We start from the raw sequence: 22,785 nt of genomic DNA on the forward strand, positions 1-22,785 counted from the left end.
TGGCGGCCATTTTGTGCTGTGGTGCTGGCTCAGCAGCCATGACGTGAACAGTCTTGGGAATCTCTAGGATCTTAGATAACATCTCGAAGTAATCGAGAAAGGTGTCAGCGGCCATCTTGGGCGTTGGTGCTGAGCTGGCAGCCATCTTGCACTGTGGTGTGAGGCTGGCTTCCATCTGGCCTCATGGTGTGGGGTTGGCGGCCATCTTGTGCTGTGGTGCTGGACCTGCGGCCATCATGGGCAGTGTCGCTGGCTTTTTTCTTCTGCCCTGGTGAAACGGCAGCTCTGGTCCCTCCCACGTGAGCCCCGAGTCGAAGGGGGGCCATGGTGGAGAGCGATGCTGAGCTTCCTCTCGCCCACCAACTCCTCGGCGACCTCCCCTGGTCCCGCGAAACACGACCAGGCGGGTTCCCTCAAACCAATTGTTCCTCTCCCGCTCGGTGGCTGGGGAAGAAGCATTAATCGACATACCGCTGGATCTCAAGGTGACGGAGTCCTTCTGTCACGTACGTTGATACAAGGAACGAGGAGAGATCCAAGTGCAGGTATGAGTTTTTATTGAAGGGCAAATCCGAAGGGGTAAACAGTCCAGGCAGGGTCAAAACCAGGAAATCCAATAACATGAACACAAAACAAGAACACACAGAAAGAGCAGACTATGACCTGTATCTCACATAAGACAAGGACTCCGTGACAAAGACTCAGACAGACCAGGTATAAATACACAAAAGGATAATGGGGAAACAGGAGACAGGTGGGGAACAATCAATTAACTAAACAAGGAGGAAGGTGACCAAATAAGGAGACAGGAAGTGTTAATATGATAAACACCGTGGGAACTGAGGACACCTAGTGGAAACCCAGGGAACACAACCCAGACACTGTGACATCATGTTCACATGGCTGTTTTCATTTATATTCGCCAAGACATTATGTATTTTGAAATAATCTTGTCCGTGATGTGTTCGTTCGTACGACGAAAGGCAGAATCCTGCAGCTCGAGAGATAGTTGATATGTTATTCTGCCAGTCGCGCTTTCAAATAGTCTTGCTCACTTAAACGGGTCACAAACACCTGCATTTAGCTCTTGTTGTGTTATAATGAGTGTATTTTGTGCATTTGTGGTAATATTTTATTTTATAAAGCTCTTAAACAAGAATAAATTCGTTTGTTTTGAGCACATGAAACTGTACGCGCTGATTGGAGGCAGTGATTTCAGATAGGCAGCCGCAAATATTTCATTTTCACACAAACGGTTCAAAAACATCTGAATTTAGCTCTTGGTGTGTTCTAATTGGTGAATTGTGTGTCTACATGTGTCTACGTGCAAGTATGTATGATATATGGCCCTCAGTATTCCAGGGGGCGCTGTAGAGCCCCTGTGCCACGCCCGTGTATCAGTCTCTGCCCGGCCCTAATGGCCGCAGGTTCCAATGTGTGTGCCAATTTTCAAGACTTTTTAAGCATGTTAAGGGCCCCAAATGCCCCCAAGACGTTGGAAAATAATAATAATAATAATAATAATTAAAGCGGCAAGCACCGATGAGCGGGCCCTCGCACCCGGGCTCACCGCCAGCGAGTTGATTTAGTAAAAAGATGAACGGTGAGAAATATGCATTTCATGTCATAAACATAATTGCAATATGTCAAAGTCATTAATATGTGCCAATCTTCATGTTACCAGCAGGTGGCGCTATCATTATAATGGAATATTGGCCTTCAGATGTGTTCAGGCCAGGACTCTTATCAATCATGTGAAGTTTGGGCAAGATTGAACATTTTATGCCTGAGTTACAACAACTTCTCTTGCTGTGGCGAGACATCAAATGTTGTCACAGCGCCATGGACACGCCCTTAAACAAAAATTCAAGATCTCCACAATTTAACATTGCAAAGACCTTTAGATTAGACTGACCAAAATAAAATGTTGATGTCATTAAATTTCTAGGAGTAGTTTGTTACAACGTAAAACATGTCACTTCCTGTTGCCAGCAGGTGGCGCTATGGCTATAACTGAATATTGGCATTTAGATCTGTTCAGGTCAAAAGTCTTATCCAACATGTGAAGTTTGGGGCAGATTGGACATTGTATGTCTAAGTTACAACAACTTCCTTTTTCATGGCGAAACATCGAAATTTGTCTGGCCGCCATGGACACACACTTTAACGAAACCTCAAGATCTTCGCAATTTAACATCGCAAAGGCCTTTAGATTTAACTGGCCAAGTTTGATGTTGATCTGAATAAATCTCTAGGAGGAGTTTGTTAAAGTACAAACCCTGAAAATGGCAAAAACAACGCCAATTTTGCAGAGACAATTCTAAATAACCGACTTCCTGTTGGGATTCGGATTTCGTACCAGGAGACTTTTTTGTAGATATTGGTGTGGTACATGTGTGTACCGATTTTTGTACATGTACGTGAAACATAGCTCGAGGTGCACTCCATTGAAAGTGTATATGCACTCAGTTGAAAGTGTATAGGTGGCGCTATCGAGCCATTTTGCCACACCCAATGGAATATTGGCCTTCAGATCTGTTCAGGCCAGGACCCTTATCACACATGTGAAGTTTGGGCAAGATCGGACATTTTATGCCTGAGTTATAACATCTTTTATTCCCATGGCGACACATCGAACTTCGTCACGGCACCATGGACACACCTTTTAACAAAAACTCAAGATCTTCTCAACTAAACATCACACAGTTCTTTAGATTAGACTGACCACAAAAATAACATTGAAGACATAAAATTTCTGGGAGTAGTTTGTCGCAGTGTAAAATATTTCCCTTCCTGTTGCCAATAGGTGGCGCTATGACTATAACTGAATATTGGCATGTAGATCTGTTCAGGTCAAGAGTCTTATCCAACATGTGAAGTTTGGGGCAGATTGGACATTGTATGTCTGAGTTACAGCAACTTCCTTTTTCATGGCGAAACATTGAAATTTGTCAGGCCGCCATGGACACGCCCTTTAACGAAACCTCAAGTCCTTTCGCAATTTAACATCGCAAAGGCCTTTAGATTAGGCATACCAACTTTGGTGTTGATCTGAATGAATCTCTAGGAGGAGTTCGTTAAAATACAACACATGGAAATGACCAAAATTACACAAAATTTGCTCATAATATTAAAAATAACCGACTTCCTGTTGGGTTTAGAATTTTGCTCCAAGAGTCTTTTTTGTAGGTATTGGTGTGTTACATATGTGTGCCAATTTTGGTGCATGTACGTGAAACACAGCTGGAAGGCTGTTGATTTTCTTAGTATAGGTGGCGCTGTCGAGCCATTTTGTCACAACCTCTTCTGAATCCTATATCAGACGAAAATTTTCACCAGGTTTGACGCGTGTGCAAAGTTTCATGACTTTTTGAGCATGTTTAAGCCCTCAAAAATGCAATTCATTCGGGAGAATAATAATAATAATAATAATAATAATAATAAACAAAGCAGATACAAGAGGGTCCTCGCACCTCGGTGCTCGGGCCCTAATTAAAGCTGCAAGCAGCGATGAACGGGCCCTCGCACCCGGGCTCACCGGCAGCGAGTGGCTTTAGTAAATAGGTGAACGGTGAGAAATATGCATTTAAACTCATAAATATAAGTGGAATATATCAATGTTTATTCCATATATGTGCCAATCTTTCTGTTGCCAGCAGGTGGCGCTATCATTATAGTGGAAAATTGGCCTTCAGATGTGTTCAGGCCAGGACTCTTATCGAACATGCGGAGTCTGGGGAAGATCGAACATTTTATGCCTGAGTTACAACAACTTCTCTTGCTGTGGCGAGACATCAAATTTTGTCATGGCGCCATGGACACGCCCTTTAACAAAAACTGAAGATCTCCGCAATTTAACATTGCACAGGCCTTTAGATTAGACTGACCACAAAAAAATACATTAATGTCAAAAGATTTCTTGGAGTAGTTTGTCGCAGCGTAAAACATGTCTCTTCCTGTTGCCAGCAGGTGGCACTATGACTATAACTGAATATGGGCATGTAGATCTGTTAAGGGCAGAAGTCTTATCTAACATGTGAAGTTTGGGGCAGATTGGACATTGTATGTCTGAGTTACAGCAACTTCCTTTTTCATGGCGAAACATCGAAATTTGTCAGACCGCCATGGACACGCCCTTTAACGAAACCTCAAGATCTTCACAATTTAACATCGCAAAGGCCTTTAGATTACACTGACCGAGTTTGGTGTTGATCTGAATAAATCTCTAAGAGGAGTTCGTTAAAGTACAACCCCTGAAAATGGCAAAAACAACACCAATTTTGCAGAGAAAATTCTAAATAACCGACTTCCTGTTGGGATTCGGATTTCGTACCAACAGACTTTTTCGTAGGTATTGATGTGTTAAATGTGTGTACCGATTTTTGTACATGTACGTGAAACATAGCTCGAGGCGCACTCCGTTGAAAGTGTATAGGTGGCGCTATCGAGCCATTTTGCCAAACCCAAAAAAAATATTGGCCTTCAGATCTGTTCAGGCCAGGACTCTTATCACACATGTGAAGTTTGGGGAAGATCGGACATTTTATGCCTGAGTTAGAACATCTTTTATTCCTATGGCGAGACATCGAACTTCGTCACGGTGCCATGGACACGCCTTTTAACGAAAACTGAAGATCTTCAAAACTGAACATGGCACAGGCCTTTAAATTAGAATGACCACAAAAAAGACATTGATGTCATAAAATTTCTAGGAGTAGTTTGTCGCAGTGTAAAATATGTAACTTCCTGTTGCCAATAGGTGGCGCTATGACTATAACTGAATATGGGCATGTCAATCTATTTAGGTCTTATCAACCATGTGAAGTTTGGGGCAGATTGGACATTGTATGTCTGAGTTATAGCTACTTCATTTTTTATGGCGAATCATCGAAATTCGTCAGGTTGCCACGGACACGCCCTTCGATGAAAACTCAAGATCTTCGCAATTTAACATCGCAAAGGCCTTTAGATCAGGCATACCAAATTTTTTGTTGATCTGAATAAATCGCTAGGAGGAGTTCGTTAAAATACAACGCATGGAAATGGCAAAAATTACACAAAATTTGCTCATAAAATAAAAAATAACTGACTTCCTGTTGGGTTTAGAATTTTAGTCCAAGAGTCTTTTTTGTAGGTATTGATGTGTTACATGTGTGTACCGATTTTCATACATGTACGTGAAATGTAGCTCGAGGCACACACCGCTGAACGTGTATAGGTGCCGCTGTCGAGCCATTTTGCCATGCCCACTTCTGAAACCCATATCAGACGTATATTTTTGCCAGTTCGGAGGCATGTGCAAAATTTTGTGACTTTTTGAGTATGTTTAAAACCTTCAAAAATGCGATTCATTGGGGAGCGGAATAATAATAATAATAATAAATATAGCTGCAAGCAGTGATTCGACCCCGGTGGCGTCGGGAAAACTGTGCCCAGCGGGCATAAGCATTTACAGTAACCCTCTGGCAATCAAGTTTCAAGGGTTACGGCAGTTAAAGGGTTAATCCAACCCATCTAGACTTTGAAATCACATACACAGAACAATATATATAACTTTAGTAACACTTTATTTTAATATATATAAAACATTTATAAGGTGTGCATGACACCTAAATTAAAACATTACAATTGTTTTATGACTGCAAGTCTTTCTCCTCAAATGCCTTTGAGCTTCAAATTTGCGTTTGAGCCCATATGAAAAAGTAGCATAATTTACATATATCTTATAGTTTGTTTTAATAAACATCAAACATTCAATTTAATTGTGCATTATAGCTGTCACCTAGATGAACAATTACAGTTGTTTGTATGACTTTAAGTCATTTTCTTCAAATGCTACTGACGTTAGAAAAGTTTATAACAATATCACATGTAACTTTAGAGACGGTCCCTAAATTTGAGACTCTGAATGTCCAATGTCAAGCCAACTGTATGCCTGTTTTTTTTTTTTTACTTTCTTTAGTTTTCTTTTCTCTGTGCCGGATTGCTGATGTCCTTTACCCGGGCATAGATGTCCATCCATCAATTACGAACATTGAGCCGCAAACATGAGCTGCGAGCGGTCGTGAGCGCGGATGGGAGAATGGAGCATGTTTTTGAGTAACTGGGATGGTGCCCCCTCTGGGAGTTGGTGCCCTACGAAGACTGCGTACTCTGCATATAGGGAGTGGTGGTACTATCTGGAAGATATATTCCTCAAACCATCGTACAAGAGGAGGTGATGCTAGTCCTTCAAGAATCACTCAAAACCTATCTGTTCATAAAGCCTACATATAAGGTCTTAATAAATAATATTCCACAATACTTCATGCTATTCTAATTAAGTCATTTTTTGCGATCTTTTACGTCTCTCAGAACCTGACACATTGTAATTCTGAGACTCCAGGAAAGTTGCAGTTCTGGAAAATGGTGGCACTGTAGACTAAATGCTCCCTGATAGTGTCACACCTAATTCTTCACTTTTATTCTTAATTATTTTGCAGTTTACGTGTTTCTGTTCTTCTCCACCTGTTTTTTTTTCTGACCCTTCTGACCCAGTAAGCATTTTGCTGTCCAGTGGTCATGTCTTTACTTTGCAATTACTGTAGTGATCTAATTTTGAATATTTCTCATGAGGATCCAATAATTTTGTTTTTTTCAGTCTGAGTGAAATGTCTTTTTTGGCTCATTTTATCAGTAAAGGAAAAAGTGCCTAATAATTCTGCACACCTGAATATAAGGAGTTATTTTTTTCTCTTCCAGTCTTCATGGTCAACTACGTATATATCACACTCGTTGCCTTCTCTAGTGCAGCTCAACCAATTCACATCCCATTCGTCAATATTTGTGATATCACAAACCCCGGAAAATGCTTGTTGTAGTCCAAACAATTTGTTTGTTGTAGTTTTTAAAAAGTGATTTTTGTATAATTGCGCATGTTTATATTTCATATATATATATATATATATATATATATATATAGCTTTCCAATGCCGTTGCTGTTGATAATACGATTAAGCAAGTGTAGAACACGTACAAACAGAGTCCATGTAGACAGATGTAGATGCATAACAAATGTCTTTCTTTATTACTTGAGCTCCATTAAACATGATCTCAAACTTCTTGTGGCCTCTCCTTGTTCACATGTACACACAAAGCCATACCTTATGGACCACATACAACTAGAATCCACCTTACGGGCTAATCTGCCATGCGCTCAAAAACTGTGCTTCCCAGTTACCAACACTGCAAAACACAGTTCTTGCTTAGGTGCTTAGGTTATATATATATAATTGCATACGTTTATATTTCATTTTTTTTATCAAGTGTATATATATATATATATATATATATATATATATATATATATATATATAAAATTCAAGTGTACAGTTTACTTTTATTGCATATTGAAATAAATATTTCTGAGTTCTGTATCAATCTGTGTTGTTGTTTGTTTATTTTAATTTTTCTTAGGAAGATAACTGACCCTTTAGTTTCCTTTGTAATAAATGTGCTTATAAACCAAGAACAAGCTATTTATAGCTGTATTTATAAACTGCTTAGTATTGACTATTAATGTTAAGACAAGGCTTTATAAAGCATAAACTGACTATTTACTAATGAGTGCAGTTATTATAAAGTGTTACCAATGCATTTACTAATGTTAACAAATTAGACATTATTTTACAGTGTTATCAAATCCTTAAATGATTTATAAATGTTTTGTAATGATTTTATTGACCTATAAGCAATTGTGAAAGTTCTGCTTGCATTACAGCTTAGTCTTCATCTGTGAGCTGAACAGATTTACTGTTACATCCATGAGATTATGTTAATTCAAATAACTATCATGTCACAAGATGTCATAGGTCAGTATCAAATTAGTTTGAAATTATTATTTGCAGCACAAATAAGGTTTTTTAGGATTTTTAAAAATCCCTAAAACTGTCAGAAAAGGATAAGGCCTAAGATATTTCTATGTGAGTGGCTAAATTTATTTTTGTTTTTATAATTATAACACATAAACTATGAAATTATACAAAATGTATAAAAAAGTAAATAAATAAATACGTACACACATAAAAAAAAGCAGCCAAGACGAATGAGTTTCCTTTTTTATATATATAGATTAAAATTGAAGACAGAAGCTGGTAAATGCGGTCACTTAATATTCAAATCCAGTAGATCCACTTCAGATTTATTTCTCAACAGTTTATGTTCATGTGGCTGTTTTCGTTTATATTCGCCAAGCTATTATGTATTTTGAAATAATCTTGTCCGTGATGTGTTCGTTCGTACGACGAAAGGTAGAATCCTGCAGCTCGAGAGATTCTGCCAGTCGCGCTTTCAAATAGTCTTTCACACTTAAACGGGTTACAAACACCTGCATTTAGCTTTTGTTGTGTTATAATGGGTGTATTGTGTGCATTTGTGGTAATATTTTATTAAGAATAAATTCGTTTGTTTGACATCGTGACACTGTAGGCCTACGCGCTGATCGGAGCGGTGATTTCAGATAGGCAGCCGCAAATATTTCATTTTCACACAAACAGTTCAAAAACATCTGAATTTAGCTCTTGGTGTGTTCTAATTGGTGAATTGTGTGATATCGCTTTAATAATTTATTTTTAAAAGCTATAAAACAAGAATAAACTCGTTTTTTCTGAGCTCCTCATTCCACACGCTCTTGCTCAGAGCGGTGATTCATCTCTCGTCTTTCTCACGTATCACTGACCACACATCAATTATTAATGAGCCCTGACCCGGTAATAATCATATATGTTGGTTTAGCTTGTCAGTGTGAATTAAATCTAAGTATTTATTTGTATTTTAACCGATTTAGAAGTGAAACTAAAAGAGAGTCTCCTCCCTTTTTAGTCCGGGAATTGCACCTGTAGGTGCGCTATTTCTCTCAGACAATGTAAGTCTAAGCACATATACTCAAACAGAGGGACAAAGTGAGATGAGATGTCTGACAGTTTTTTAATTTTCTGTTATCCATACAGTGTTGTAAAGTCATGAAACTATGCATATTTCCTCAGAATTACTTTTTCATTTGTATGAAAAAATTCTTTGACGTGTTTGGAAGCTGCAATTTAAAAATACAATACAATTAATCATTCCCTTTTTACGGTCATTTCAAAAAATCACCACGCCAAAACCATTCAAGCTATCCAAAACCCATTCACAATTTAAGTTCCTCAATGTTTTTTCAACATGTAGACAAAGTTTGGTGTGTCAAGTGTACTTCTCCTCTGAGCACTATGCATTAACTCACAGCAGAATTTTCCCAAAAATCCATATTCAATTAAAAATAGCCAACTTCCTGTTGATCGTAGCTGATGACTGTAAATTATAAAGTTGTCCGTCTTGATAAGACCAATATATGTACTGAGTTTGGTGTCTGTAGCTAAAACTAACACCCCCACTTTTGACAAAAGGTGTTGCTATAGAGTGCCTCCTTTACGCCCTTTTAAAAGCTTTTGCCATTGTCTAGCTGTCACTAATACTGATATGTGTTCTGAATTTCGTGAAATTCTAAGTATGTTATATGCCTCAAAATCACCCGAAAATTATTCCAGATTGACATGTTGCCACGGCAACAATATTTTAAGATATCGATATCCCCCCAGCAGATTTATATCGGCTGTGTTTTAACATTATTCTGAACATGATAAAGCTATGAAACTTACTGTGCTTCCTTCAAATGAAGACTTCTACGTATATAAAAAAATATGAAGAGTTAGAATGAAAAATTTTAAAGATATAGTAAAATAACTATTGTATTGTTTTATGTTACTTTAATAAATCACTATGGCCACACCATTTAAGGTATCCTAAACCCATTCGCAATTTAACATCTTCAGTATATTGGCATCATGTTGAAAAAGTTTGGTGTGAACTACTTGTGTCTTCTTGGAGGAGTATGAATTCATTTACAGGCTGATTTTATCATAAATCCACAATAAAATTTCTGAGTTCTGTATCAATCTGTGTTGTTGTTTGTTTATTTTTATTTTTTTATTTTTCATAGGAAGATAACGGACCCTTTACTCTCCTTTTTAATAAATGTGCTTATAAACCAAGAACAAGCTATTTATAGCTGTATTTATAAACTGCTTACTACTGACTATTAATATTGGCACAAGGCTTTATAAAGCATGAACTGACTATTTACTAATGAGTGCAGTTATTATGAAGTGTTATCAATGCATTTGCTAATGTTAACAAATTAGACATTATTTTACAGTGTTATAAAATCCTTTAATGACTTATAAGCATTTGTGAAAGTTCCGCTTGCATTACAGCTTAGGCTTGATCTGTGAGCTGAACAGATTTACTGTTACATCCATGAGATTATGACAATTCAGATACATGTCATGTCACAGGGTGCCAGAGTTCAGTATCAAATGAGTTTGAAATTATTATTTGCAGCACAAATGAGGTTTTTTAGGATTTTAAAAAATCCCTAAACTGTCAGAAAAGGATAAGGCCTAAGATATTTCTATGTGAGTGGCTAAATTTATTTTTGTTTTTATAATTATAATGCATAAACTATGAAATTATACAAAATGTATAAAAAAGTACAACAGTTATTGTTTTCCAATGTTTTTTATTTATTTATTTTTTATTTTTTATTTTTTTTGGATTTACATTTCAAAAAATTAGCCTACTTCAATCATTCTAAACAGCTTGAATAAAACCCGTTATTATTTATTATAGACCTTTGTAACTGTCTATAATCTAACAAACAAGTTTATTATGAAAATAAAAGTGTGTACACCAGATAAATTGGACGATAAAGGAATTGCTAACAATAGTATAATAGAGCATGTTTTAGGTTTTTAGGCGTTTAGATGCAGAAATGGACAAATCAAATGTAAAATAAAATGTACTTGATTTAATTAAATATAGATTAATTCTTGTTAGAGCAAAATAAATAAATAAATAAATAAATACGTACACACATAAAAAAGCAGCCAAGACGAATGAGTTTCCTTTTTTTTTATAAAGAATAAAATTGAAGACAGAAGCAGCTGGTAAATGCGGTCACTTTAATATTCAAATCCAGTAGATCCACTTCAGATTTATTTCTCAACGGTTTATGTTCACGTGGCTGTTTTCGTTTATATTCGCCAAGCTATTATGTATTTTGAAATAATCTTGTCCGTGATGTGTTCGTTCGTACGACGAAAGGCAGAATCCTGCAGCTCGAGAGATATATGTTATTCTGCCCGTCGCGGTTTCAAATAGTCTTTCACACCTTAACGGGTCACAAACACCTGCATTTAGCTCTTGTTGTGTTATAATGGGTGTATTGTGTGCATTTGTGGTAATATTTTATTTTAAAAAGCTCTTAAACAAGAATAAATTCGTTAGTTTTGAACTCGTGACACTGTACGCGCTGATCGGAGGCGATGATTTTAGGCAGCCACAAATATTTCGTTTTCACACAAACAGTTCAAAAACATCTGAATTTAGCTCTTGGTGTGTTCTAATTGGTGAATTGTGTGATATCGCTGTAATATTTTATTTTTAATAGCTATAAAACAAGAATAAACTCGTTTTTTTCTGAGCTCGTCATTCCACACGCTCTTGCTCAGAGCGGGTGATTCATCTCTCGTCTTTCTCACGTATCACTGACCACACATCAATTATTAATGAGCCCTGAGCCGGTAATAAACAGATATGTTGGTTAAGCTTGTCAGTGTGAATTAAATCTAAGTATTTATTTGTATTTTTAACCGATTTAAAAGAGAAACTAAAGGAGAGTCTCCTCCCTTTTTTAGTCCGGGAATTGCACCTGTAGGGGCGCTATTTCTCTCAGACAATGGAAGTCTAAGCACATATACTCAAACAGAGGGACAGAGTGAGATGAGATGTCTGATAGTTTTTTAAATTTCTGTTATCCATACAGTGTTGTAAAGTCATGAAACTATGCATATTTCCTCAGAATGACTTTTACATCTGTATGAAAAAAATATTTGACGTGTTTGGAATTTAAAAATACAATACAATTAATGATTCATTTTTTACGGTCATTTAAAAAAATCACCACGACAAAACCATTCAAGCTATCCAAAATCCATTCGCAATTTAAGTTCCTCAATATTTTTGCATCATGTAGACAAGTTTGGTGTGTATAGTGTTACTCTCCTCTGAGCAGTATGCATTAATTCACAGCTAAATGTAAAAACAAAATCCAAATTCAAATCAAAATAGCCGACTTCCTGTTGGTCGTAGCTGATGACTGTGAATTAGAAAGTTGTCCGTCTTGATAAGAACAATTTATGTACCGAGTTTGGGGTCTGTAGCTAAAAGTAACCCCCCCACTTTTGACAAAAGGTGGCGCTATAGAGTGCCTCTTCCACGCCCTCTTATGAACTTTTGCCAGTGTCTAGTTATCATTAATACTGATATGTGTTCTGAGTTTGATGAAATTCTAAGCATGTTATATGCCTCAAAATCATCTGAGAAGTATTCCAGTTTGACATGTTGCCACGGCAACAATATTTTTTAGATATCAATGTCCCCCTAGCAGATTTATATCGGCTGTGTTTTAACATTATTCTGATGAAGTTTGAAGCAAATTGAGTAAAAATAAGATGCTGAATTCAAAACATTTTGAAAATGACACACTTCCTGCTGCCAGTTGGTGGCGCTATAACTTTGACTCCTAATAGTCACATATATGCAATCGACATCATACAACGAATAATCTGATGAAGTTTGATTAAAATCAGGAAATGTATGTGGATGCTATTAGACCGGTCCTGTTTCTCATTTCTCGCCATAATTTCAACGCCTCGCCACGAGCAAACCGTTCGAGATATCATTTCAAATTCCAGAGCATGCGCTTTTTACATAACTCTAAATAGCTGACTTCCTGTTGGGCGGAGCCTATGACATGCAATACGAAAGTTGTTCGGCACGATGAGATCTATATGTGTACTGAGTTTCATATGAATATGTGCAAGTATGTGTGAGCTATAAATCTAGAGCCCCTGTGCCACGCCCGTGTATCAGTCTTTGCCCGGCCCTAATGGCCGAAGGTTCCAATGTGTCTGCCAATTTTCAAGACTTTTTAAGCATGTTAAGGGCCCCAAAAGCCACCGAGACGTTGGAAAATAATAATAATAATAAGAAGAAGAATAATAAGAATAATAATAAAAAATAATCCTAAGGAAAACAATAGGGCTCTCGCCCTTTGGGTTTGAGCCCTAATAATAATAATAATAATAAAAAATAATCCTAAGGAAAACAATAGGGCTCTTGCCCTCCAGGCTTGAGCCCTAATTAAAGCTGCAAGCAGCGATGAAAGGGCCCTCGCACTCGGGCTCAACACCACCCGGTGCCCATAGGAGGAGCAGTTAACATTGGGCCATATGCATATAAAATAGTAAATATTTGTGCCACATTTCCTGCTGCCAACAGGTGGCGCTATGATTATAACTGAATATCGACATGTAAATGTCTTCAGGCCAGGACTCTTACCAAACATGCAAAGTTTCTGGCAGATCAGACAAGTCATGTTTAAGTTAGTATAAAATAAGTAATTTCCTGTTGCCAGCAGGCGGCGCTATACTTATAATTGAATATTGGCCTTTAGTTGTGTTCAGGCCAGTAATCTTAAAAAACATGTGATGTTTGGGTCAGATTGGGAATTGTATGCATGAGTTACAAACACTTCCTTTTTATAGTATTATTAGCATAATTTTGCACATACTAAGTGTTGCTAGAATGTTTGAAAATATGTATAGCATGATTAGCACACAATGGCATATTTTACTGTGTTGCAAATAGTGCATAAAAGTGTTAAAACCCAAATTTCCTGTTGCCAGCAGGTGGCGCTATGACTGTAACCGAATATGGGCATGCTGATTTATTTAGGACAGGACCTTTGTCAAACGTGTGAAGTTTGGGGCAGATCGGACATTGCTTGCCTGAGTCACAGCATCTTCCTTTTTCACTGCATTAGTAGCTTGCTTTAGCACTTAGCTAAGTGTTGCTAGCATGTTTTAGTATGCTTCTATAAGGTTGCCAGCCTATTTAACACTTCTTGATGCTTTTTATTATTTTGCAAGGAGTCCATAACAGTTTTAAAAATGCCCCTTCCTGTTGCCAACAGGTGGCACTATCATCGAATACGGGCATGTTGATGTGTTCAGGACAGGACTCTTATCAAACTTGTTCAATTTTGGGGCATATTGGACACTGAATGCCTGAATTACACTAACTTCCTAATTAACTGCAGTAATATGATGCTTTAGCATTTAGCTAAGTGTGCTAACATGTTTCAGTATGTTTCTAGCATGCTGCCAGTGTATTTATTACATGCTGGCACTTTTTAATATGTTGCTAGGACTCCATAACATTGTTACACATGGTAGGAGTCCATAACAGTGTTACACATGACACTTCCTGTTGCCAGTAGATGGTGCTATGACTATAACGGAGTACAGGCATTTTGATGTGTTCAGTACAGGACTCTTGTCAAATGTCCTGAGTTTGGGGCAGATCGGACATTGCTAGCCTGAGTTACAGCAACTTCCTTATTCAATGCATCAGTTGCATGCTTTGACACTTAGCTAAATGTTGATAGCATGTTTTGTTATGTTTCTAGAATTTTGCCAGCCTAGTTAACTCTTTTTGACACGTTTTAATTTGTTCCTAGGAGTCCATAAAAGTGTTAACCTTGTCACTTCCTGTTACCAGCAGGTGGCGCTATGACTATAACTGAATTTGGTCATGGGTGTTTGTTCAGGACAGAACACCTATCACACGTGTGAAGATTGGGGAAGATCGGACATTGCTTGCCTTAGTTACAGCAACTTCCTTTTTCACTGCCTTGGTAGAATGCTTTAGCACTTAGCTAAGTGTTGCTAGCATGTATTAGTATGTATCTAGTATGTTGCCAGCCTATTTAACACTTGTTGATGATTATTAATTTGTTCCTAGGAGTCCATAACAGTGTTAACCTTGTCACTTCCTGTTACCAGCAGGTGGCGCTATGACTATAACTGAATTTGGTCAAGGGTGTTTGTTCAGAACAGAACACATATCACACGTGTGAAGTTTGGGGAAGATTGGACATTGCTTGCCTGAGTTACAGCAACTTCCTGTTTCACTACATTATTAGCATGCTTTAACACTTAGCTAAGTGATGCTAGCATGTTTTAGTATGCTTCTAGAATGTTGCCAGCCTATTAAATACTTATTGTTGCTTTTTATTATTTTGTAAGGAGTCCATAACAGTATTAGACATGCCACTTCCTGTTGCCATTAGGTGGCGCTATGACTAGAATCGAATACGGGCATATTTATGTGTTCAGGGCAGGACTCTCATCAAACTTGTTCAATTTGGGGCATATTGGACACTGTATGCCTGAATTACAGTAACTTCCTAATTCACTGCCGTAATATGATGCTTTAGCATTTAGCTAAGTGTTGCTAACATGTTTCAGTATGTTTCTAGCATGCTGCCAGTGTATTTAACACTTGCTGGCACTTTTTAATATGTTGCTAGGACTCCATAACATTGTTACACATGCTAAAAGTCCATAACAGTGTTACACATAACACTTCCTGTTGCCAGTAGATGGCGCTATGACTATAACAGAGTACTGGCATGTTGATGTGTTGAGTACAGGACTCTTGTCCTTTGCTTTAGCACTTAGCTAAGTGTTGCTAACATGTATTAGTATGTATCTAGTATGTTGCCAGCCTATTTAACACTTGTTTACACTTTTTAATATGTTCCTAGGAGTCTGTAAAAGTGTTAACCATGTCACTTCCTGTTATCAGCAGGTGGCGCTATGACTACAACTGAATTTGGTCATGGGTGTTTGTTCAAGACAGAACACCTATCACACGTGTGAAGTTTGGGGAAGATCGGACATTGCTTGCCTGAGTTACAACAACTTCCTTTTTCACTACATTATTAGCATGCTTTGGCACTTAGCTAAGTGTTGCTAGCATGTATTTGTATGTATCTAGTATGTTGCCAGCCTATTTATCACTTGTTTACACTTTTTAATATGTTCCTAGGAGTCCATAACAGTGTTAACCTTGTCACTTCCTATTACCAGCAGGTGGCGCTATGACTATAACTGAGTTTGGTCATGGGTGTTTGTTCAGAACAGAACACCTATCACACGTGTGAAGTTTGGGGCAGATCTGACATTGCTTGCCTTAGTTATACCAACTTCCTTTTTCACTGCCTTAGTAGCATGCTTTAGCACTTAGCTAAGTGTTGCTAGCATGTATTAGTATGTATCTAGTATGTTGCCAGCCTTTTTAACACTTGTTGATGCTTTATAATATTTTCCTAGGAGTCCATAACAGTGTTAACCTTGTCACTTCCTGTTACCAGCAGGTGGCGCTATGACTATAACTGAATTTGGTCATGGCTGTTTGTTCAGGACAAAACACCAATCACACGTGCGAAGTTTGGGGAAGATCGGACATTGCTTGCCTGAGTTACAGCAACTTCCTGTTTCACGGCGAAACATCAAACTTTGTCAGGCCGCCAGGGACACACCCCTTGACGAAAACTCAAAACCTTCGCAATTTAACATCACAAAGGTCTTATGATGACCCTCACTAAATTTGAAGACAATCCAATTAAAACTGTAGGAGGAGTTCGTCAAAGTACGAGGCATGGAAATTGCAAAAACTGCACAAAAATCATACAGGAAATTCAAAATAACTTACTTCCTGTTGGGTTTTGGATTTTGTACCAAGAGACTTTTTTGTAGATAATGGTGTGCTACATGTGTGTACCGATATTCATGCATGTACGTGAAACGTAGCTCGAGGCGCACTCCATTAAATTATAACAGGTGGCGCTATGATTACTACTGAATATCGGCATGTCTTCAGGCCAGGACTCTTACCAAACATGCAAAGTTTCGGGCAGATCAGACATCTCATGTTTAAGTTAGTATAAAATAAGTAATTTCCTGTTGCCAGCAGGTGGCTCTATACTTATAGTTGAATATTGGCCTTTAGTTGTGTTTAGGACAGGACTCTTATAAAACATGTGAAGTTTGGGTCAGACTGGGAATGCTGGGTATAAATGAGTTACAACAACTTCATGTTTCATAGTATTAATAGCATCCTTTAGCAAATTGTAAGTGTTGCTAGCATGTTTGAGAATATTTCTAGCATGATTAGCACACAATGGAATATTTTAATGTGTTACAAATAGTGCATAAAAGTGTTAAACATGACACTTCATGTTGCCAGCAGGTGGCACTATGACTATAAATGAATACAGGCATGTTGATGTATTTAGGACAGGACCCTTGTCAAACGTGTGAAGTTTGGGGCAGATCGGACATGGCTTGCCTGAGTTACTGCAACTTCCTTTTTCACTGCATTAGTAGCATGCTTTAGCACTTAGCTAACTGTTGCTAGCATGTTTTAGTATGCTTCTTGAATGTTGCCAGCCTATTTAACAATTTTTGACACTTTTTAATTTGTTCCTAGGAGTCCATAACAGTGTAAACCTTGTCACTTCCTGTTACCAGCAGGTGGCGCTATGACTATAACTGAATTTGGTCACGGGTGTTTGTTCAGAACAAAACACCTATCACACGTGTGAAGTTTGGGGAACATTGGACATTGCTTTCCTGAGTTACAGCACCTTCCTTTTTCATTGCATTAGTAGCATGCTTTAGCCCTTAGCTAAGTGATGCTAGCATGTTTTAGTATGCGTCTAGAATGTTGCCAGCCTATTAAATACTTATTGTTGCTTTCATGTATGAATGTACATGAAACACAGCTCGAGGCGCACTCCGTTGAAATATAACAGGTGGCGCTATCGAGCCATTTTGCCACACCCACTTCTGAAACCTATATCAGATGTAAATTTTCGCCAGTTCTGATGCGTGTGCAAAGTTTCGTGTGTTTTGGAGCATGTTTAGGCCCTCAAAAATGCGATTCATTTCAAAGAAGAAGAAGAAGAATAAACGGAGCAATTCCAATAGTGTCTTCACACTGCAGTGCTCGGGCCCTAATAATAAACGGAGCAATTCCAATAGGGTCCTCGCACCATCGGTGCTCGGGCCCTAATAATAGACGGAGCAGATACAAGAGGGTCCTCGGACCATCGGTGCTTGGGCCCTAATAAACAAAGCAGATGCAAGAGGGTCCTCACACCATCGGTTCTCGGGCCCTAACTATGTATCATTATTGTGATGGGAGCCCTGCAGTAAGTCAAAGCACCGGGGCCCAGTGAAGTCTTAATGCCGCCCTGGTGATCTGGTGTGTGTGGGCAGCATAACACCATTCCAGAAACCACAGACTGTCAACCCCTCAGCTCACCCTCAGCCCATCATCTCTGATGTGGGTTCACCATGGGTCTGCCAATCTCCTTCGGTGTCATGGCTGGAGGATCCTTTTTCTCCGCCTCCAGCCTCTGAGTCCCAGACTCTGCCTCTACCGGTCAAATCAGACTGAGCCATCTGCTCTGCCTTGGCCTTCCAGATCCTCCCCATTACCCTTATTCATTAGCTCTCTGTCTCTGCCTTGGGCTTCCCTCCCACCTGCTCCGCCACTGTTGGTTTGCCCCCTGGAATCGTCAGCCTTTACTTTACCATGGCTCCTCCATCCATTGGCTCCACTGTGAGCTGTTTTCAAGACTGCGGTCTGGGTCCCGCCTGGCTTTTCCAGTTCCAACGCCCTCCTGTCTCCATCCTGGCTCCTACCTCTGTTTGCTCCTCCCTCCATCGTCATCACACTGGTTATCTGCCTGCTTCTGTGCCCTTCACCACTGCCTCGTCCTCCTCCTAAACCCCCTCCCTCCTTTGTCCGTCCTGTCATGGTGCAAGATCACACCTTCCTGGATGAGTTCTGTCACCACCATGGACTTTTAGTTTTTCTTCCCTCATGTTTTCCCCAACCTAGTTTTCCCTCATGTGTTGATTAGTTCATTCTTTTCGCCTGTGTTCAGTTAATCTAGTCATTACTCCCTTGTTTGAGTTAGTATAAGTGCTCGTTCTGTTCCGTTCTGTTCCTTATGTTGTCCAGTATTGTTTGATGTTGTTTTGCTGTGTGTTCCCTTTGCCTTCATGGATTATCATCTTCTTGGATTCCGTTAAACTCTTGCATAGATGACCCTTGTCTTTGTGTGCCTTTCCTTTACAAGTTGCGTGATAATTGTATGTTCGCCGTACGAACAGATTAGTTGATGGTAATATTTATTATTCTACAGATACTGCAAGCAGCTGTTATAAATAATTGTAATTATTTATATACATTTCCCTTTTGAGCTGTCCATAAATACAATTACAATCATTTAGACAACGCAATATCCGGTTGTTGTTGTTTTTTTTTTTTGTTTTTTTTTTTTTAATAAAGCTTTAAAAATATATTTATAATATGTTTAAAATACTTATGAGTAACTGATTTAAGTATAGATGAAATATTACCTTCTGTGGAGCGTTGATGACTCCAATGTTGTAGCCAAACTGAAAGGAACCCAGTACAGCAGTGAACACTGACAGTGCAAGGGTTCCAGTTATTCTCTGCAGGACAGCAAAATGTACAATGTTTATAACTGCAATATACATTCGTGAAACAGGGATATTTTATCTGCTCACTGGTATTCAAATATAAAATACTTTACAGTAAGGTCCCATTAGTTCATGTAAATTAATGTATTAACTAATATTAACTTTCGATGAGCAATTTATGTTACAGTATTTATTAATTTATTACAATTGTTACAGTAGTCAACATTAGCTCAGGCCCATTAAATATTAATAGACAACTTTTAATTTTAAAGTTAGTAAATTGATAAATACTTCAAATGTATTTTTATTTTTAGTTCATGTTAACTAATTTAATTAACTATTGTGAACAAATGGAACTATTCAAATATAATCAAATAACAAAATTATTTTTTTTGAAAGTTACAAATCTGTAATGTAAAGTTACAAAAAAGTTAAAAAATGTTAATCCAAACCTTTAACTAAGGTTTAAAAAGTTATTACAGCAATACTGTCATACCTGTATTACAGCAATACGGTGACTGTCAGACCTATCTGTCTATAGTTTTAAATATGCATTTTATACTTCAAATATTGTAATTCTATATTTATAAATTGGGATATATATATATATATATATATATATATATATATATATATATATATATATATATATATATCCCAATTTATAAATATAGAATTATATAGAATTATATCTTTAAAACTTCATACACTTTTTCTTGCTTACTATATCTGGAGGTGTATACTTTTGCAAATACATTACCATGACAAATATATGGTTTAAACATTAAAAATTAGGTCTTTAAACATGCTGGAATAATAACAATATTAATAATAATATTGGTTGCCCATTAGTGGTCTCTCGTTGTCATGATTAATGTCATCACACCACAAAGTGCGGTACCAAGTACTGGTATTCAGCTAGTTACACTTTATCATTTAAAGTCTACTTTGTGACTGCAATTCTTTTACTAAGTACCTCCAGGTCATTTAAAAGCAAAGATTTGACCTTGAAACATGTGACCATTTACATACTTCCTCCAAATGCAAAGTTGACTTTGACTTTGCCATCTAATACTCTCACTCTCAATGTATTTTGTTTAAAGCGGTATATAAATAAAGGTGACTTGACTTGACTTGACTGGATCGCCATATCCCAAAACAATTTTATCATCTTACCAGAACTGACAGAAGCTGCACATCTGAATTTGAGTCTAATATTTCATCAGACACATTCTCATAATATATTACTTTAGGTATTCAAAATCAAATAAAATTGTAGCCATTAATGCAAACATAAAAATATTCTTGTTTTAATTGCAAGCAACTAGAAATTGTGTTTAAAATGTTTATATTTTAAAGATTCAAGTTCAACAGTCATTAGAGTGTTTCACAGATCATATTATCTAACATACTACATTGTCATTACCTCCCCTCCCAACTGCTGAAACCCAGCCGGCATGATGAGTGTGCGAGACTCAAAGTTTTGGTCCTATCTCGGAAGTTTACTCCAACCAGTATTACTCCAAAGCACTGATCTGTGAATTTAATTTGTCCTTTTGAACATGCGCATAGACAAGAGCTAGATAAAAAAAAAGTATAGAATATGGATCTAGGCTAAAGTGTTACTCCAGTGTCTATAATTTCCTCAGTGACACATGAGGTTTTAAAGAGGAGGGCATGGGGAAACATGCTCACACACTATCCCCTGCATGTATTTTTGAAGTTTGGGCCAAGGCAGAGGGGAGGGGTTTAGATCTACATGAAAAGTGTAGCAACAAGTGACTGGACTTTCCATTAGCTCCAGTCCTACAAGGTTGGTTTATCAACACACAAATTGTCTTGACCTTTTGTCTTGAGGGGTACAGTAGCATGGCTTGCATGAAGTTTGCTTTATTTCAGTTTTATAAGCTTTTGTATTTGCACAGACCTAAATAGACATAAAAAGAGTGGTGGGCAGATTACATTTAGCATAGAACTTGAGACTAATTACTAAAAAGGTAAATATGAACAAACTGTTAGACATTATGTATATCCTCACTTACAAGCTGAAAGTATTATTTGAATGTATGGTTTGAGATCAGAGATTCACTTTGTTGGTTCAGCTTCTACCACACGATTAGTTGGGTCAAAAGAGTCCAAATGCCAAGCCTGATGGTTTAGAACTCAACAGCATGGGCCAAGAGTGGTTGACTGGACTGAACTAGTCTCTATTGTCAAGCTTTTCATAGCTTAAAAATCCCTTACTATTTTGGAACACATGCCTAAGAGGTCACAAACTCTGCCTATAACCCCCTCCACACAAACTCATTCCCATGTCACATGAAAAGAATCCTCCCGAGGAAACAGGTGTTACTCAATTGTGGACTGTACCACTTATATCTTGAGGTGTGCAGGGTCTTTTTTGGAGTTGAAATTAATGAGGCTGGGGGTTAGAGTCTGACAACAAAACAATATGACTGATGCAATTTACTCAATTTAAAAGCCCTAATTACCACCCACCACACACCCCTGTTAGTTTAACATGCCTCCAATTCATGCCACTTTCTCTCCCTCACTTGTCTTGCTCCAATCAAACAACTCTCTCCTTGATCTCTGATGTTCCTGGCAAAGAAAGAGTGGTTAAATCTGATACCTGTCAGCTGAAGGGCCCCAGTCAGTGTCATATGTGGCTTTCTCACTGATCCCAGAGAAACCAGATCCTTTAAAGATGGACACAGGGTCTGCTACAGCATTAATATCATAGATCTAATTTAAAAACATTTTTTATTTGATGCTTTAATTTTCATGCATCAGCTCATAAATATATAAATTGCATTTTTTCAAATGTGATAACATGTCTAAAATAAAAATAATAATAAAAAGGTGATTCATCTATATTGTCATTGAAGTATTGCAAAGCAAAGCAGAAAGTACTGCAGAGAGCTTACTAACATTCAAAAGAAAAATAAGAGGATTATTATTATTATCATACAAGAGTCATTATAAATCTTTTGTTTATCTACATGGAAGGGAACTGCTTAAATTATCTGGATTTGAAATCACTGGGTTGTTTCAAATATGGATTAATCCACTTGTTGGGTTAAATATTTTAATACAAGTTTTAACCCAAAAGTTGGGTTAATCCATATTTGACCCAAAATTGGATTGAAACAACCAATTTATTTTTTTTATTTTTTTGGTGTGAATAGAAAGCGCTGTTTGTGTTCCTGCCAACAAGTCAATCTTATTTTCAAAAATTGGATTTCTGGTTTACAGTTTTTCTCAGTCACTTTGGTGCATTTTTCAA

At 37.6% G+C, this 22,785-nt stretch overlaps 1 protein-coding gene across 1 annotated transcript in view; it reads right to left on the reverse strand.

Annotated features, from left to right (window-relative positions):
* LOC132109658 (solute carrier family 2, facilitated glucose transporter member 4-like) overlaps window positions 1–21,199 on the reverse strand; it is a 119,542-nt gene extending 98,343 nt beyond the window's left edge. The window contains exons 1-2 of the mRNA XM_059515923.1: window positions 20,926–21,199; window positions 19,416–19,511 (exon numbers count right to left, since the gene is read on the reverse strand). Of these exons, the coding sequence (XP_059371906.1) occupies window positions 19,416–19,511; window positions 20,926–20,958 (129 nt within the window). The 5' untranslated portion in view covers window positions 20,959–21,199. The remainder of the gene's footprint in view (window positions 1–19,415; window positions 19,512–20,925) is intronic.
* Window positions 21,200–22,785: the final 1,586 nt, after the last annotated feature.

The sequence above is a fragment of the Carassius carassius genome, chromosome 2 (genome assembly GCF_963082965.1).
Source record: "Carassius carassius chromosome 2, fCarCar2.1, whole genome shotgun sequence".
In the NCBI taxonomy this organism is placed as follows: Eukaryota; Metazoa; Chordata; class Actinopteri; order Cypriniformes; family Cyprinidae; genus Carassius; species Carassius carassius.